This window comes from Eimeria tenella, genomic scaffold (assembly GCF_000499545.2).
Source record: "Eimeria tenella Houghton genomic scaffold, Eth_scaff142, whole genome shotgun sequence".
Classification (NCBI taxonomy): Eukaryota; Apicomplexa; class Conoidasida; order Eucoccidiorida; family Eimeriidae; genus Eimeria; species Eimeria tenella.
Window position 1 is genome coordinate 7969 of NW_013541515.1, and position 18218 is coordinate 26186.

The 18218-nt window shown below is 56.5% G+C and overlaps 3 protein-coding genes across 3 annotated transcripts in view; 1 reads left to right on the top strand and 2 right to left on the bottom strand.

The window, feature by feature from the left end:
• Positions 1–236: 236 nt before the first annotated feature.
• Positions 237–3032, top strand: ETH_00025590 (uncharacterized protein; the record flags this gene model as incomplete). The annotated part of the gene is made up of 7 exons (XM_013373397.1): positions 237–346; positions 604–799; positions 1021–1196; positions 1553–1616; positions 1781–1901; positions 2070–2700; positions 2891–3032. The coding sequence occupies 7 exons, from the start codon at positions 237–239 to the stop codon at positions 3030–3032; spliced, it is 1440 nt and encodes a 479-aa protein (XP_013228851.1).
• Positions 3033–4577: 1545 nt separating this feature from the next.
• Positions 4578–11758, bottom strand: ETH_00025595 (uncharacterized protein; the record flags this gene model as incomplete). Its single annotated transcript, XM_013373398.1, has 2 exons — positions 4578–5570; positions 6176–11758. 2 exons carry the CDS (start codon positions 11756–11758, stop codon positions 4578–4580), a joined length of 6576 nt encoding a protein of 2191 aa, XP_013228852.1.
• Positions 11759–17508: 5750 nt separating this feature from the next.
• The window catches only part of ETH_00025600 (uncharacterized protein), a gene marked incomplete at both ends in the record, with an annotated part of 3954 nt that continues 3244 nt past the window's right edge, over positions 17509–18218 (bottom strand). The window contains one exon of the mRNA XM_013373399.1: positions 17509–18117. Within this exon, the coding sequence (XP_013228853.1) occupies positions 17509–18117 (609 nt within the window). The remainder of the gene's footprint in view (positions 18118–18218) is intronic.

Below are 18218 nucleotides of genomic sequence, written 5' to 3' on the forward strand. Positions count from 1 at the left end.
TGTACATATATGTAATATATATATGTTATATACATGTACATATATATATATATATACATATACATATGTGTGTATATATATGTTTATATTTATATATTGTAGATGTGCGCATGCATGCAGAGTGGGTGTGCATCTAACACATGCTGCTGCAAATTCAGGCAAGCAGGAGCTAATTGCAACTGCTGCTGCTGCTGCTGCTGCTGCTGCTGCTTTGTTGCTGCAGCCTCACTCTCCACATGTACGATGAACGAATAGCAAAGGCGCAGTCCGAATTTGCTGCTGCTGCTGTGCTGCACCGCCTCAAGGAGGAAAAGAACAGGCACCCGCTTGTTCGATTTTCATACAAGTACTGCTGTTGCTGCTGCTGCTGCTGCTGCTGCTCATCCTGCTGCTGCCGCTGCTGATGAGCAGGCGCTGCTGATATTATCGCTGCTGATCCACTGCTGCTGCTTCTGTTGCTGCAGATGAGCTGCTGCTGCTGCTGCTGTCTTCTTTGTTGAGCTTCTGCTGCTTCTGCTGCTTCTCCGGCCGCACGCACTTGCTGCTGCTGCTGCTGCACGTGCTTTGCTGCTGCATCCAGTGTGGTGTGGGGTGCTGCTGCAGCGTAGTGGCTGAGCGGCAGCGGCGGCAGCTGCTGGAGCAGCGGCAGCGAGTGTCCGCAGAGCTGCAGCAGCAGCAGCAGCAACTGCAGCAGCAGATTCGCCAAGTAGAACTTGAAGCCAAAAAGTTCAGCAAAACTAGAGAGGAGCAGCGCCGGCTTTTAAAGAGGTTTGAAGTTCCAGCGGAAGACGTTATTGCTGTGCGTATTGCTGCTTTTGCTGCTGCTGCTGCTGCAGTTACTGCTGCTGCTGCTGGGGGTAGCGACGGATCGAGGTTTTTTCTTTTTGCTTCTGCCATTTGCTTTTGCTTCCCATGGGGGCTCTCTGCTGCTGCTGCTGCTGCTGCCGCTGACTGCTGGCTACCTTGACTGCTGCTGCTGCTGACTGCTGGCTGCCTTTGCTGCTGCTGCTGCTGCTGCAGGAGCCGCCGCCGCTGCTGCAGTTCACGGGCCCCACAGCTACTACCCTCAGCAGCGTGCTGCAGCAGCAGAAGCAGCAGCTGCCGAAGAGGCAGGCGGAGCTAGTGGAGAGACACCTGAATGCCTACGAAGCCCCAAAGCCCACTTGCAATTCCTTTCCTGTTGTGGAGGCCTACACGTAGAATGCTGCTGCTGCTGCTGCTGCTGCTGCTGCTGTTCCTGCTGGGGCAGTTGCGTGTCTTGCTGCTGGGGGTCCAGCTGCTGTTTAGAACATCAGTTGGCTTCTGCTGCAGCAGCAGCTCCTCAGTTTTTGCTGCTGAGGCTGCTGCGGTGGCCGTTGCTTGCTGCTGCTGCTGCGGAATCGCTGCTAAATCGGGCTGCTCTATTTGTGGCAAACTGCTCTGCTGCTGCATTGCTGCTGCATCACAGCTGCATTGCTGGAGAATTGCTGCTGCGTTGATGCAACGTTACTGCTGCGCTGCTGCTGCGCTGCTGCTGCATTCGATGCCCATATTTTGCACAACTTTTTCTCAGGGCCTTGCGAGGAGATGTTTCTGTTCTCGTTGCTTTGAAGATGCACATGGAAAAGCTGAAGGCTGTGAGCAGCAGTAGCAGCAGCAGCAGTAGCAGCAGCAGCAGCAGGAGCAGCAGCAGCTGCGGCAGCGAAGCAGCAGCAGCAACAGCAGCAGCAGCAGCAGCAGCTTTGCTGCAGCATGGCATCCAGGCCTTGTTGCTGTTTTGCGGTGTATGTACGCCCCACAGGAACTCGAATTCTGGGAGCAGTCTGTTGCTGCAGCGCAGCACCCGTCAGAAGCAGCAGCAGCAGCAGGGAAGCAGCACTGCAACAAGTCGCAGTCAGGCTCGGGATCGCGCTCAAAGAGAGGTAAGAAGCTGCAATTGTTTGCTGCTGCTGCTGCTGCTGCTGGTGTGGTTGCTGCTGTTGCCGTTGCTGCTGCGACAGTGTGGCCGCTGCAGCACAGGATTCAGCTCATGCGGCTGCAGTTGCTTTGGCTGTGCTAAGCCACACTTTGCTGCTGCTGCTGCGCTGCAGGCTACGGAGCAGCACAAGGAGGAAGCAAAGCAGCAGCAGCTGCTGCAACGCCACAGCAGCAGCATCAGCCTATGCAAGTGAAGCAGCAGCAAGTGCATATGGGCGACCAGCAGCAGCAGATGATGCAGCTCTCTGCAGGCCACGTTAAGAAGCAGCAGGTGCCGCAGCAGCACATGCAGCAGGCTCAGCAGCAGCAGCAGCAGCAGCAGCAACCACAGCAGCAACAGCAGCAGCAAGTCCCAGCACAACCACCACAAATGGCTCAGCCGCTGCCAATGCAGCAGCGGCAGCTACAGCTGCAGCAGCAGCAGCTGGTGCAGCAGCAGCAACTGATGCAGCAGCAGCAACTGATGCAGCAGCAGCAACAGCCGGCCGTGGGGGTGCACCCGATGCAGCAGCCCTACATGGTATCTGGTATGCATGACTTGCAGATGCAGCAGCAGCAGCAGCAGCTGATGCAGCAGCAACAACTGATGCAGCAGCAGCACATTATGCAGCAGCAGCAGCTGATGCAGCAGCACCCGGGACAGCAGCAGCAGCCACTGCTGCAGCCGGGTTCGCACTCCTACGCTCCCATGGGCGGCGTAGTGCCAATGCAGCAGCAGCAGCAACAGCAGCAGCAGCCATCCAAGTGCGTTTTCCACTTGCAATTTAGCTGCTCGTTGCTGCAATCGTTCGTTGCTGCTGCTGCCGTCATTTTGCTACTGCTGCTAGTGCTGCTGCTGCTGCAGCAGCTGTTGCTGCTGCAGCTGTTGCTGCTTGCGGCCCTTGCTGATGTGTGTTGGGTCCTTCTGCTTCTCTTGGTGTTGCTGCTGCTGCAGGTCGCGGGTGCGGCGGAGTGCAGCAGCAGCAACTCCAGCAGCAGCAGCAGCAGGAGAAGGCAGCGATGTGAGCCAGCAGCAGCATGGCAGCACAACCAGCAGGGCCCCAAAGAAGGCTCGCTCAGCACGAAGAAATGCCTAATGGTGTGCCTGCAACAGCAGCAGCAGCTGCTGCTGCTGCAGCAGCTGCTGCTGCTGCTGATGCTGCACCCCTTGTCGCTGCTGGTGCTGCTGTGGGTGCGGCGTTGAGCAGCAGCCAGCAGGCCAGCTAGTCTCTGCTTTCGTGGCCTGCTGTTTGCTGCTGCGGTTGGATGCTGCTGCTGCTGCTGCTGCGCTGCTGCGGCTGTTATGAAGCTGCAGCAAATACAGCAGCAGCTTTTCGAATTTATTGTGTTGCAGCACTCGCAGCCTTGGTGCAGCACCACTAAAGCAGCGCTGCAGCAGCCGCTGCAGCGGCACCACTGCAGCAGCTACTGCTGCAGCACCGCTGCAGCAGCCACTGCAGCAGCGCTGCAGCAGCACCACTGCACAGTTGCTGGTGCAGCAGCACGGACTAGGGGGTTCTTACAGTTGTTTGGTTTTGTAAACAGCAGTAAAGTTTGTTTGCTTCTCTTTACTTTTGAAGGCGTCAACTGGAAGTAGCTTTAGAGATTTCGCTGCTGCAGCTGCTGCTGCTGCAGCTGCAGCTGCCGCAGCTGCAGTAGTGTTGCGAAGCAGCTTGCTCGCTAACTGAAATGCCTAGCCCAGCTAGGGCTCCGCTAGGTCGCTAGCTAGCTAGCTAGCTAGCTAGCTAGCTAGCTAAATCTCAGGGTGGGAAGCCACCTAGCTAGCTGGCTTCCTAGCTGGCTAGCTAGCTAGGTGGCTAGCCAGCCAGACTTCTGCTCGTAGAGCTAGCTAGCTAGCTAGCTGGCCAGCTAGCTATCTAGTAGGCCAGGTAGCTGGCTGGCTAGCTAGCTAGCTAGCTGACTGCTGCCAATATTCAGAAAAGTTGAAAGGCTGGAGAGCCAAAGGCTTCGTTTGCTAAGTGGTCAGCGCCATACGAAAACAAACAAGTATGAAAAAATGTGTTGCTGCTGCTCCCTGCTGCAGCAGCAGGGCTCCCTGCTGCAGCAGCAGCAGCAGCAGCAACACCAGCACGCGGCTACTTGAGGCCTCTGCTGGTACAAGTGTACGTACACCGCAATCCCTTCCGTACATTCCCGAGAAACAAAACACAAAGACAAGAATCTTGCAAAGCAACAGCAGCAGAAGCAGCAGCAGCAGCTGCTGCTGCTGCTGTTGCTGCTGCTGCATCTGAGAGCACAGAGACAACGCAGGTAAGAGGCGAAACTAAAGAAGGCATCGTGGGGCCCCCAGAGCGCTCTTTACTCTGCACGCATGCATGCATGCATGCATGTCCAAGTGCATGCATGCATGCATGCATGCATGCACCTGCAAAAAGGCGCATGCATGCACGGGTGCATGCAGAAGTGCATGCGCGTTGCATGCATGCATTCTGCGCATGCAAAAGCATGCGTTCCCGTGCTTGCGTTTTACGCGTATGCGTTCTTCATGCATGCGTTTGAATGCATGCGCCTTGCATGTGTTCTGCATGCATGCGTTTGCATGCATGCGTTTGCATGCATGCGTTTGCATGCATACGTTTGCATGCAAAAGGCATGCACGCGTTTTGCATGCATGCGCTGCGCTACAGATGAATATCTGTGCAGTTTTTGCGGCAGCTGCCGAGCAGCGAGTAGCAGCAAATAGGTCGGAGAGCATTATCTCCCCCCAGGGCTTCTATGATGTGCTGCTTCTGCTTCTGCTGCTGCAGCTGCTGCTGCTGCTGCTGCTGCTGCTGCAGGCTGCTGGTCAGGCCGCTGAGGTCCCACTGACTCAGAGCTGAGGTGTACGTACAGCTCTCCAGCTGCCTCTGTATTTGTCCCTCTTGAGAAGAAGAGACACAAAACCATTTGGGGATATAAGTTCGCGGGTGTGAGCTGCTGCTGCTGCTGCTGCTGCTGCTGCTGCTGCTGCTGCTCGTCCCTCTCTTTCGCTTCCTGCCGGAGAGACACAGCGTCTCCTCATCTTCCTCTTCTTCTGTTGTTGCTGCTGGGTCTTCCTCCGGCGTTGCAGCTGCTGCTGCAGCGCCGGGAGCAGCAGCAGCAGCTGCTGCTGCTTCCCCAGCAGAAGCCACCTCTGCAGCAGCCTGCAAACGACCGCCTCCTCCATTCTTACTGCTGCTGCTGTTGCTGCTGCTGGCTGTTGCATCCCGCTTCAACCCTCCCTGTGTCACCCCCTTCGTACCAGCAGCAGCAGCTGCTGCAGCAGTTGCTGCAACAGTTGCTGCAGCAGTTGCTGCAGCACTTGCTGCTGCTGCAACTTGCGATGGTGCATCACTGCTGCGACGCCACTGCCTAGCAGCTGCAGCATCAGCAGCACCAGGCAGCGCAGAAGACACGCGGGGACCTGCTGCTGCTGCTGCAGCTGCTGCGGTGGCGCCTGCAGCAGCAGCAGCAGCAGTTGTCGACGGAGACGAAGCTGGGTGCGGCGCAGTTGCTGCATTTCTGACAGCAGCAGCTGTTGTTGCGATGGAGGCTGCTGCTGCTGCTGCTGCATGTCTTGCTGCTAGTCGAATGAGCTGCTGCCTCCTTTCCCGCAGCTGCTTGTTGGCTTGCTGCAGCTGCTGCGTCACCGCGGCCTGCGCAGCGCATGCACGGAGTGTACATACACCTCAATAGACAGGGGAAATTCTCCCGGGCCCTGGTGCTCTAGCCGCTGCACCGGCCGCAGCAGCAGCAGCAACAGCAGCATCCAACAGCGCAGCCGCAGCTGCAGCTCCACAGCGCTGCAGCAGCAGCAGCAGCTGCTGCTTAAGTGCTCGCGAGCTGCTGTTGCTGCTGCTGCTGCTGTGGCCCCAGCTCAAAACACCCAACCCCACAAGGGCTGCTGTGACGCACTAGGCTGCATCAGCACCTGCCGCTGCAGCAGCATGAGATGCTGCAGCAGCAAAGCCTGCATGCGCTGCATTAGCAGCAGCAGGTGCTGAAGCAGCAGCAGGTGTTGTTGCAACACCGCGACCGGCCGCAGCAGGTGCAGCAGCGCACGCCAGCAGCAGCAAAAGCACCGTCATCCGCAGCAGCAACAGCAGCAGCAGCAATAGCAGCAGCAAAAAACCGCGAGCACCGCAGCAGCAAGCCTCTTGACCGTGTAGCTAAGTAGTTGCAATCGCAGCAGGAGCAAAATGACAGCTACGACAGCAGCAGCAGCAGCAACAGCAACACAAAGTGGAAGGCAGCAGCTTACGCGCTCAGAAAGCGTCTTCTCAGTTTCTGCTTTTGCTGCGTCAAGCTCCCGCTGCAGCAGCTTCGCCTTTGCTGCTGCTGCTGCTGCTCGTGCGTGCAGCAGCGCATCTAGAGTTTCCAACCGCGCCACATTGATGTGCAGCTGCTGCAGCTCCGCCTGTATAGACACTCCATGTGTGCTGCTGCTGCTGCTGCTGCTGCTGTTGCTGCTGCTGCTGTTGCCGTTGCTGCTGTTGCTGCGAGCACCTGGTGTCCTACGCCCCTCAGCTCCGCCTTCAGCAGCAGCGTGCTGCTGCTGCTGTTGCACCCGATGCTGCTGCCTCACCCCGTTCTCTTCAGCGGCACTTTTCGCAGCCGCTGCTGCTGCTGTGCTGTCTGACGGGGTCACAACAGCCGTCGCAGCAGCAGCAGCAAACATGTCAGCAGGAGGAGTGGCAGCAGCAGGGCCCGCAGCTGCTGCTCCAGCAGCCTTTGCTGCTGTTACAGCAGCAGCAGCAGCAGCGGCTGCTGGAGTTGCAAGCGAAGCAGCAGCTGCTGCTGGTGGCTGGGAAGAAGCAGCAGCTGCAGACGCTGTGGTTGAAGGTGTTGCAGCAGAAGTAATAGCAGCAGCTGGAGCTGCAGGCAATTCAACTGCAGCAGCAGCAGCAGCAGCAATTGCTGCTTCGTTTGCTGTTGCTGGCGTGCATTCGCAAGTTGAGATGTCAGGCGTGAGCTCCGCGGGCTTCAGTGTCGGCGTCTGCTGCTGCTGCTGCTGCTGCTGCTGCTCTTCCAGCAGTTCCTGCTGCTGCTGCTGCTGCGCTTTCTGCCGCTGTAGTTGCTGTTGCTGCAGTTGCTGCTGCTGCTCTTGCTGTTGGGCGTCTCGCTGCTGCTGCTGGTCCCGCTGCTTTGCAAGTTGCTGCAGATGCTGCTGGCGTTGCTTCATTTGCCGTTCCTGTTGCTGTTGCTGCTGCTGTTCCCGTTTGTGCTGCTGCTGCTGCTGTTGCTTCTCTTCGTCGTCAAAAACAACAACGAGAGACTCTGCGTCCACCCACACGAGTGAGGGGCTACGTTGCTGCTGCTGAACTTGCTGCTGCCATTGCTTCTGTTGCTGTTCTTGCTGCTGCTGCCGCAGCTGCAGCTGCTGTCGCTGCTGAATCAGCAGCTGTTGCTGCTGTTGCTGCTGTTGCTGCTGCAGCTGTGCATGCTGCTGTTCTTGGCGCTGTGCTTGCTGCTGCTCCTGCATGTGCTGCTCCTGCTGCAGGCAAAGCGACTTCTCCTCCTGTTGCTGCTGCTGCTGCTGTTGCTGTTGCTGCCTGAGCTCACGGAACTGCTGGACTCGCTGCAGCTTCTGCAGCAGTTGCTGCCTCGCCTCCAGCTGCTGCTGCTGCTGCTCGCGCCGCTCCTGCTGCTGATGCTGCTGCTGCCCGTAAGGCTCCAGTTTCCGCAAAAGCAGCTCTGGCGTACGGCCGTCCTGCTGTTCAGCAGCATGAACCTCCTGTTGCTGCTGCTGTTGCTGCTGCTGCTGCATCGGCTGCTGCTGTGGAGGCTCCTGCTGCTGCTCCTGCTGCCATCCCTGTTGCTGCTGCCTCCGCTGCCGCAGCTGCCGCATGCGCTGCTGCGCAGCAGCGGACAGCTGAGAAAAGAAGGTGCCTTCTGCTTCTACATGTGCTGCTGCCGCTGTTGCTACGGGTGCTGCTGCTACTGCTGCTGCTGCTGCTGCTGCTGTTTCCGGGGTCTCTCTTGACGGCGGTGCTGCAGCATCGGGTGCGGCATCGGCTGCCTCTGGTGCAGTGGCAGAAGCAGCAGCAGGTGCTGCAGCCACAGGAGCAGCAGCAAATGCTGCAGCTGCAGGAGCAGCAGCAAATGCTGCAGCTGCAGGAGCAGCAGCAGACGCTGCAGCCTCACACACTTCAGCAGCAGCAGTTGCTGCAGCCTTAGCTGCTTCTGCCACAGCGCTTGTGGGAGCTGCAGCAGCAACAGGTGCTACGACTGCTGCAGTAGCTGCTGCGGTAGCAGCAGCAGGCTCGGTTGCAGCAGCTACGGGTGCCGCAGCAGCAGCAGCAGCAGCTACCGTTGTCTCGAACTGTGCTGCACCTTCAGCTGCCACGGCTGGTGCATCTCCAGAGTTTGCTGCTGCTACATTAGTACCAGCTGTTGCAGCAACATCAGCTGCTGTTGCATCAGCACCAGCTGCTGCAGCAGCAGCATCAGCTGTAGCAACAGCATCAGCTGTAGCAACATCACCAGCTGCTGCAGCAACATCATCAGCTGCTGCAGCGGCATCAGCTGCTGAGGCATCAACTCTAGCTCCTGCTGCATCAGCATCAGCTGCTGCAGCAGCAGCATAAGCTGCTGCCACATCAGCATCAGCTGCTGCTGCATCAGCACTAGCTGCTGCTGCATCGGCTCCAGCTACTGCTGCGGCAGCAGAAGCTGCTCCTACTTCAGCATCAGCTGTTGCTGCATCGGCACTAGCTGCTGCTGCGTCAGCACTAGCTGCTGCTGCAGCAGCACCAGCTGCTGCAGCAGCATTAGCTGCTTGTGCATCAGTTGCTGCTGCATCAGCGTCAGCTGCTGCATCAGTATCCTCTGCTGCTGTATCGGCATCAGCTGCTGAGGTAGCATTGGCTGCTGCTGCATCAGCATTAGCTGCTGCTGCATCAGCATTAGCTGCTGCTGCATCGACATCAACTGCTGCTGCATCACTCGCTCCTGCTGCAACATTTGCTGCTGCTGCTGCTGCTGTTGCCTGCTCTGCTGTAAGTTCTCCTGCTGGCGCATCCGTCGGTGTTTCGGCAGCAACGTCAACAACAAGTGTTGCAGCAGCAGCAGCAGCAGCAGCAGCAACAGAAGCGTCCGGTGCTGCTGCAGCTGCGTCTGTGCTGGTAGTTTCACTAGAGTCTGCTGCGTCTGTTGCCGCTTCTGCAGCAGCGACCGGAGCTGCTGTAGCAGCTACTGCAGCAGCAGCAGCAGCAGCAGCAGCTGCTGCTGCTGCTGCTACATCACCTGCTGCATGCACGCACGGTTTGTGTGACGGCAATTCTGAAGTGCACTGCGGAGCAGCAACAGCAGCAGCAGCAGCAGCAGCAGCTGCTGCTGCAGCAGACGTGCTGCTGCTGCGGGAAGATGTAGTACCTTGCTCGGCACTAGTGCCGTGTTGCTGCTGCAGCTGCTGCGGCTGCTGCAGCAGCTCCGGCTGCTGCGTGTGCTGCTGCAGCTCCTGCTGTATGTGCTGCTGCTCAGCTGCTCTGGGCCAATCAGCAGCAGCTCGCGGCACCCGGCGAGTGCTGCCCCACCGGTTAACTTTGAGTTTGCTGCTGCTGCTGCTGCTGCTGCTACTGCTGCTGCTGTTGCTGGACTCACTGCGTTGCTGCTCTGGCGAAGACACGACTTTGCGCAACTGCACTGGCTGCAGAACCTGCTGCTGCACTTGCTGCTGCTGAGGCTCCTCTTGCGGGAAGTGTTGCTGCTGCTTCCGCAGCTGCTCCTGCTGCTGCTGCTGCTGTGCATGACGCTGCTCCACCTGCTGCCTCTGCTGCTGCTGCTGCTGCTGCTGCTGCTGCTGCTGCTGCTGCTGCGGTTGCTGCAGCAGCTCCTGTAAACGGGGGCGGCGTGTGGTTGCAGCCGATTCTGGCCTTTGGCGCCAATAACGCTGTGCTTGCTGTTGCTGCTGATGCTGCTGTTGCTGCTGCTGCTGTCCCAATCCGTGCGAAGCATCAGGCCCACAGGGCTTGCTGCTGTCGCCGCTGGTGCTGCTGCTGCTGCTGCTGCTGCTGCTGCTTCTGGAGGCGCTGTCGCTGTTGCGTCGACGAATGAGAGCCTCTAGCTCGTGCTGCTGCTGCTGCTCCTCAGCGTGTTGCCGCAGCCACATTTGTTTCTGCTGCTGCTGCTGTTGCTGCTCATCCTGCAGAATTTGCTGCGGCTGCTGCAACTCGTGCAAGTGCTGCTCCCGATGCAGGAGCAGCTGCTGCTGCTGCTGCGCAGCATTATCTGTGCCGTTCACCGTTGCCACCTCATTGAGCCACGGCGGCTGCTGCAGCAAAGCTTGCTGCTGCTGCTGCTGCTGCTGCTGCGCCGTTTCTTTTTCACGCTGCCCTTCCTTCTGCTCGACAGGAAAATGCTGGTTGCTGCTCAGCAGCCCTGGCGAAGGCAGCAGCATGAAAGGCTCTTGCTGCTGCTGCAGCTGCAGCTGCTCCGTCAGCTGGTTTTGCAGCTGCAGAAGCAGCTGCTCTTGCTGCTGCGTTTGCTGCAGCGTCTGCTGCAGCGTGTGCTGCTGCTGCGCCGGCGGCGGCAGGTGCTGCTGCTGCTGCTGCTGCTGAAACTCCTTTGGGGACGAAAGGAGCTGCGCTAGCGACTTTGAAATCTGTCCTTGATGCTGCTGCTGCTGCAGTAGCTGCTGCAGTCTTTGCTGCAGCTGCTCCTGGAGTCGAATGTGGTGTTGCAGCTCATCCTGTTGCTGCTGCTGCATTTGCTGCTGCAGCAAATGACCCTGCAGCAGCTGCTGCTGCTTCATATCTTCTTGTTTCCTATTGCAGTCCTGTTGCTGCAGCGGGTGCTGGCGCTGGTGCAGCAGCTGCTGCTGCCCCTTTGGCTGCTGCCACAGCTGCTGCTCTAAGGTCAAGTTTTCGACCTGTTGCATCCCATGTTGCTGCTGCTGCTGCTGCTGCTGCTGCTCAGCCGGTCGCCGCCCTTGGACTATGCGGTCAGCCATGCTGCGCGGAGCGCTGTAATCAAAGCTGCAGCAGCTGTTGCTGCTGCTGCTGCTGCTATTGATGCTGCAGTTGCTGCTGCTATTGCTGTAGCTGCTACTATTCCTGTAGTTGCTGCAGTTGCCGCTGCTACTGCTGCTGCTGTAAGTGCTGCTGCTGTGGGCACTCGTGCTGCTGCACTCAACTGGGAAGGGCTTCGCCGGGATAACATGCCTGCTGCTGCTGCTGCTGCTGCTGCTGCAGGCTGGCTGCTGCGGGCGTCTCCTGGGGCTCCTCCTACAGTCTCCGCTGTGATAAGGCCTTTCGCCATACCGACTGTACCCTCCCCTGTAGTCACTGCTGCTGCTGCTGCTGCAGCTGCTGCTGCAGTTGCTGCTGCTGCTGCTGCTGCTGTAGGAGCAGCCTACGCGGTAAGCCTTATTGCTGCTGCCGCCGGCATAGCTCCCGCCACTGCTGCTGCTGCTGTAGGGTCTGCTGCTGCTGCTGCTGCTGTATTCCGGCGGGGAATCTCTGGGCTGCAGCAAGGGGCCCCGCAGCACCGCCAGGCCGCCGCTGCGGCGCCCTTGGCCTTCATAATAATTTGCTGGGTGGAATGATCTGCTGCTGACCCTGCTGCTGCTGTAGTTGCTGCTGCTGCTGTAGTTGCTGCTGCTGCTGTTGCTGTAGTTGCTGCTGCTGCTGCCGCGGTGGTGGCCCTCAAACACTGCAGAGTCACTCGCAAACACAAACCGCGAGACAGCAGCACCAAACTGTGGGGCCCCGCCGCTGCTGTATCGACGGCTGCTGCTGCTGCTGCTGCAGTTGCCGCTGTAGTTGCTGCTGCTGCCGGCGAGGGGAGGGTTGCTGCTGCTCCTGGGGTCGTGATGCTGCGTCGGCAGCAGCTGCTGATAATCCATTTCTGCTGCAGCGCGGCGTGCAAGGCTGCTGCTGCTGCTGCTACCAGAGCAGCAACTGAGACCTTCCAGCGCGTGGATACATTAGCGGACAGACGCAGCGAACTGCAGCAGCTGCTGCAGGTGCTGCAGTGCAGCAGCTGCAGCAGCTGCAGCAGCAGCGGCCCTATCAGCGGCAGCAGCAGCGACGAGAGGGCCCCGTATCAAAGGAGTATTTGTTGTTGCTGCTCTCGGAGTAACTTCTGCTGCTGCTGCTAACGCTGCTGCTGCTGCTGGCTATGGCTGTTGACGCTTGTGGTGCAGCAGCAGCACAGCAGCAGCTAAAATATAAAAAATGTAAACGCGTCGGTGTATGGATCCTTTTCAATTTCAAACAACAAGTCGAAACATTGATTTCCCTTAATTACGGCTCCTCAAGCAGCAGCAGCAGCAGCAGCAGCTGCTGCTGCTGCTGGTGCGGGGGCCCTAGTACTGCAGCAGCAAACTATACTCGTCGCAGCACTGCCTCCAGCTTATACTGGTGGCTCTCGTCGCATTAATTTTGAGATGCAGCAAATCAAAATACAGCCTTCTGCGCATAATTTAGGGAGCTCAGCAGCAGCAGGAGCTGCTGCTGCAGCAGTTGCGCCGTCGCTGCTGCCGCTGCTCCTGCTGCTGCGACCTCGTGTCTGTGGCTCAAACCTGTTGTGCTGCACTCAGTTACAAATTATCTGAACTTCCATATAACATAAAAGCTGCTGCAGTTCCCCCGCTGCTGCGGCTGCGCCTCTGCTGCGCTCCCGAGGCTGCGCGTGGCCTTGCTGCTGCTCAGTACCACTACTTGGCGAAATAATTTTGCAAATTAGATTAATCAGAACCTCAAAAGTTTATAAATTAAGTCCTGAGGCCCTGGGGGTGGCTCAGGGGGTTGCCTTCGGGCCCCAGAGGCCGCGAGCACCCCGTGAGCGGGCAGCAGGAGCTGCAGGCCGTGCTGCTACTAGTATAGTTTGCTGCTGCAGCACTAGGCCACCCCAGCAGCAGCAGCGGCTGCAGCAGCAGCAGCTGCTGCTGCTGCTGCGGCGGCAGCCTTCATGGCGTGGCCTAGGATCCCGCGGTAAGCTTTCTGCTGCTGCAGCTAGACTGGAGCTGCTGGAAATGTATGAGTTGCATTGGTTTAATTTGCTGAAGCCGGAGATTTGCAAAAGTTTGGAAAAGCTATTTTATTTCAATTAAAAATTGGACAAACGGAGTTCAGGAAAAGCCGCTAGAGAGGCCTCGCTGGGCTTTTCAGAAGTACAAATTGCTGCTGTGGAGCTGCACACTAAGCCTTGCTGCAGTTAAGTTCCTGCAGCAGTTTGAATCATCTTGCATGCGAATTGAGACATTAAAGTCCAGAAGAAGAAGCAAAAAGAAGCAGCAAAGTTGAACTAAGGATAAAAGATAAGGGCTCAAGACAAACTTGAATTCAAAACAATGCAATAAATGGTTTTCTGCACATACACCTGTGTCTTGAGCTCTAGCTGCTGCAAGCAGATCTCTTGAGCTAGCAGGATAAGTTCTGAAGTTTTATTTTCCTTTTATTTCTCTTTATCAAGAAAGTTTAGTTACTTTCTTTGTTATTATCCTTCATCAGCACAGTTCAGTGGCTTCACCAGCCCGATTTGCTGCTGCAGCCAAGTCCCGCAGCATGATAGAAGCTTGAAAAAGGCTGCAGCAGGAGCTGCTGCAGCGAAGCAAAATGCTGCTTCTGATGCCGCTGCTGCTGCAGTTCTCCTGCTGCAGCTTTAACTAAGTGAGGGGCAGAGCTGAGTGCAGGGAAAACTAAAGTGGCTCTCGCCAGATTTGTTTAAAGCCTTGTCTATATCTGTGGCAGTGGTTGCTCCGCCCTGCAGCAAAATGGAGCTCTTGGGGGCTCTAGTGCTGCAGCGCTGTAGTGCTGCAGCTCTGTGATGCTGCTGCTCTAGTGCTGCTACGTTCTAGTGCTACTGGGCTCGTGTGCTGCTGCTCTAGTGCTGCAGCGCTCTAGTGCTGCAGCGCTCTAGTGCTGCTGGGCTCGCGTGCTGCTGTTCTAGTGCTGCTGCGTTCTTGTGCTGCTGCGCTCTAGTGCTGCTGAGCTATTGTGCTGCTGAAGCTGCGCAGCAGCCGAAAAGCCAGGGGCCCCTGGGCGTGGCTGCGGCCAGGAGAGTCCGCTGGGGCCTGTAGGACTGTGGGGAGTTTGGGGTGTATAGACACCAGGTCAGCCAGCTGGCCTCGCAAGCCTTGACCAAACTTATTCTTAATATCTTGGGAGTCCTCTAGCGGGCCAAGATCGACTTGGAAGCAGGTTCAGAAGTGGTTTCTGACAGCGTTTTATATGGTGGAGGGCTCGGGTTTCAAATGGTAGGAAAGGGCTTCAGCTCAGGAACTTCGGCTCATTTCTTAGCTGGTAGCTTCTGCCTTTCTGCTGCCTACGGCCATTTGCTAAAGGCGACTGAGTTTTCTTTTGCTGCCTTTTTGGCCAGCTGGCTAGCCAGGCCGAAGCAACTAGCCCGCAGCTCTTTGCGGCTTTTTGGCTGCGACCCACAACTGCACAAACTTTGGCTTTTTGCTCTTTTTCAAAAAACACGAGGTTGCTGAAGTTCAGCGAAGCCAGTAAGAGACTGAGGCCTTGCGGTGGCCAGTGTAATGGACTGAATTCACTGTAATATTTTTTTAAAAAAAGAACAATTTAAAATAGACAAAACTGGACAAAATGCCCAAATGCCTGTCTTTTGATTGGCTGCCTTCTTGCCTTCTTTGCCATGTGCAGCTTCGGGAATAGCTGCAGGAGTTTCCCCAAAATTTTTTTCATGTTTTTGTTTTGTTTTTTTTCTCTCGCTGGCGGGCCGTAGGCCTGCGTTGCAAATGTCTTCGGCTTATACACTCAGATTCCAGTTCTCTTTTTTTTCTTCGCCGCCTTTGCAGCTTTCAGTTTGCTGCACTTGTGGGTGCAGCTTCTTCGAGTCTCGTGAGCCATTTGAGTCTTGAATTTCAATTAAAGGGAACAAAAACTCTTTTAGATGAGTCCCCAATTCCAATTAAAGGAACAAAAAGAAATAAAAGCTCTTATGGACTCACCAGATTGCTTTGTCTTCCCACTGCCCAGCTAAGGGGCAGCGCACCAGCTAGCCAAAGCGAAGCCACACTCCTTAGAAAGCGAACTTTCCCGAGAGCTAGCTGCTGCACAGCTAGCCAAACTATATTATGGCTAGCCAGCAGCAGAGGGGGCCGAACACTGTCCCACTGCCTCAGGTCGAATGCCAGCAGTTGTGTCCACGCTTCATAACAGATCTCGGTCTTCGGCAGCGCGCTCTTTTCTATTTTTTTAATTTAAATTTTTTAAAGTTTTCAAAGCTGCTGCTGCGGCGGCAGCTTCACCTTCGGGTGAGCTGCTCCTTAAAAGTCCTTTTCACTGAATTTCACATCTGCCTGCATGCACGCTGCGCATTAGCCTTTTCAGCTCTCTTTCTAAAGGGCCAAGTGAAGGCTTTTGGCCCACGCAGCTCTTATTGGTCTTTTCCCAAATTGCTGCAGCTGCTGCTCTCTTGGAGATTTGCCCGAGGCAGTGGGGCCTTCCGTGGCTGCGCCTCTTTACTTGAGCATTTCCTCTTGGATTTTTTTTTTCTTTCAAGGATTTATTTGCTTCCTTAGCCCGGGGGAATATACTCGACCTTCGCTGCTGCCAAACTCTCGCAATTTCCCCTCCAATTGTTCCATTTAACCGAATTTTTCTCAAGATTTTCTGGCTCTTTTCTCTGCTGCAGCTGCCGGCAGAGTCCGTCCACAGTGGCTCACCTCTTGCCTTGGCAGCAGCAAGTAAATGTTTGTCTTGCGAAACTTTGCGCTGCCGTCAGCCATTCAAGCCTCGCGCTGCACTTCTGCAGCAGCTCCGCGTGACTCCCCAGAGGCCCCTTAACTCCCCTTTCTGCTGCGGAGTGCTGGGGCTCGAAGTAGCCCGCCAAGGTTGCTGCTGCTTGCTGCAGCAGTGACACTTTTGCTGCTACGCGCTTTGTGGGGTATTTGCGGGGACTTAGGAAAAGTGCTGCGCCTCACCCTTTCTTTAGCGGAGTCACGGGCTGCTCACCGGGTTGCTGCTGGCCTTTCAAAGCTTTAGTTTGTGCTGCTGCAAGCAGCTCATTAGGCAGCTGCTGCAGCAAAATTAGCCCCTAATGGGTGAATCATAGCTTCCCAAAACTTGAAAATGTTCAACCCCTTAGCTGCTTCCTTGAAAGGCGCAGCAGCTTCTTTACTGAGAAGCTGTCGGTGCAGCAGCAGCAGCTGCTGCAGCAGCAGCAGCAGCAGCGTGGCTGTGCCTGCAGAGAGTTTCGTTGCTTGCCTGTCTCCAGTTCTGGCTGGGGGATCGAAGGCAGAGGCCCCCGGTTAATTCTTGCAGCAAAAAGTTCCATTAATTTATTTGTTTTATTCTTATTAATAATACTCTTAAAAATAAAAAATGAAGAGCAGCAAAAGGGGTCTTCATAAGAATGCATTTGGCTGCCAGCGCAGCAGCAGCAGCTTTCCCGAGATCGAGCTGCTGCGAAAATCGCAGCAGCTAGTGTGGGCTGGGAGTTATGAGGAAATTTCACAAAGAAATGAAATTATTTTTTCAAAAAGTTCATATTTTGGAGTTCACAAAGTCCTTTCTGGCCTCTGAGTCTTTCGTATTTTTGCAAATACTTCTAAGGTAGTTTGCATTTTTAATTATTTTAAATAATCCAAAAAGTCCGCCTGAGGAATTTAATTGTCACTGCAGCACGCAGCTATTTACCCGGCACTCTAAATTTGAAATAAAGTAGCTGCTCTCTCAGCAGCAGCAGCAGCAGCAGCAAAACACCAAATTTTGAATTGCTGCAGGCGGCTGCGCCTACTGCTGCTACGCCTCTGCTCCCCTCAAGCCTTCCCCTTTTCTATGTCTAGACTTACTAATTTTTTCTTGCTAATATATGCAGCAACTGCAGCAGCTGCAGCAACTTCAGCAACTGTAGCAACCGCTGCAGGAACTGCAGCAGCAGCTGCTGCTGAGTTCCTGCCGTTGGTGCTGGACTATATTTTCCTTTTGCATTTAAATTCTTTTTCCTAATTAGCACCAGTAAGCTCTGTCTCTGCTTCTGCCCTACTGACTGGTGCTTCCTTTCCCTTTCTTGATTTCTCCATTTGGCATATAATCTAATCAAAATGACTTTTCTCTGTTCTTCCGTTCCTCCTTTTGGGACTTAACTAGTTGACTTTCTAACTTTTCTGCGACTTGGCGTTTTCGGAGCTGCTTCTTGTGTACCGCTGCTGCAGCAGCTGCTGCTGCTGCAGCAGCAGCTGCAGGTGCCAGGTGCGCTTCTCTTCAGACGTTTCTGTTGTTTTGGGAGAAAAAAGACTAAAAGAGCAACAAAGAACCGGCAGAACAATGAACAATAACAAGAAAAGAAGAACAATGAGAGCTGCGGAGCTCGAGGGTTCAAATTGCATTATTTGGAACAAGACACAAAAGAACAAGACTTGCTTTTGCTTCCTGCAGGAGCGAGGCTCGAAGGCGCGCAGGAGCGCCGCCGCCACCATCTAGAAGGGCCGCAACGCAACATGAAAAATAGACAGAAACAACTGCAGCAGCAGCAGCAGCAGCAGCAGGCGCAGGCGCAGGCGCAGGAGGCGGCCGCGCCGGCCCCGCCGCCGCCGCAGCTGCCCCAGCCCGCGCCGCCCGCAGCCCCCCGCCGCCGCCGCTGCCGCTGCTGCAGCTGCTGCTGCAGCTGCCGCTGCTGCTGCCGCTAGGTGGCGGGGGGCTGGAGCTTGCGCTGCTTCTGCTGCTGCATGAAGAGCTCGTCGTCGAGGCGCCAGGGGTCCCAGGTGGCCCTGCGGAAGTACATGTTGAGGCAGGGCTTTCTGAAGAGAAGCCTCTTGAGCTCGACAACCTCCTTGGGAGGAGGCCTGCTGCCAGCCTTGTAGACCTGGAGCGCAGCGAGGAGCTTCAGAATGACGGGCTTGAGGGTGCCGGGGCGGCGGGCCTCGGCGCGGAGCAGCAGCAGCGGCGCAGCGGCCATCTGCTGCAGCAGCGGGCCCCACCACAGCTGCTGCTGCATCGGAGGCCCCACCACCTGGCAAATGCTCCACAGGTAGTCCGCTATCAGAAACCGCCGCGCCAGCGGCAGCAGCGCGTAGCCCTGGAAGCGCACCCGCAGCTCAGCAGCAAGGAAGCGCTGGGCGTAGCGCAGCAGCGTCTCGCCGAGGCGCACGAGGTACTGCTGCTCCCTGGGGCTGAGCCACTCCTTCTGCAGCAAGTAGCGGACGGGGCTGAGTTTGGTGGCCACTCCCGTGCTGACTTCTGCTGCTCCGTGTCGCTGCAGCTCGAGGGGGAGGATGCCTTCCGCGGGTCTGCGCTGCGGCAGCCGGAAGAAGGGGTGCTGCGCGTAGTCTATGTCCAGGTCTGCTTCTGCTGCTGCTGCTGCTGCTGCTGCTGCTTCCGCCGCGGCCGCCACCC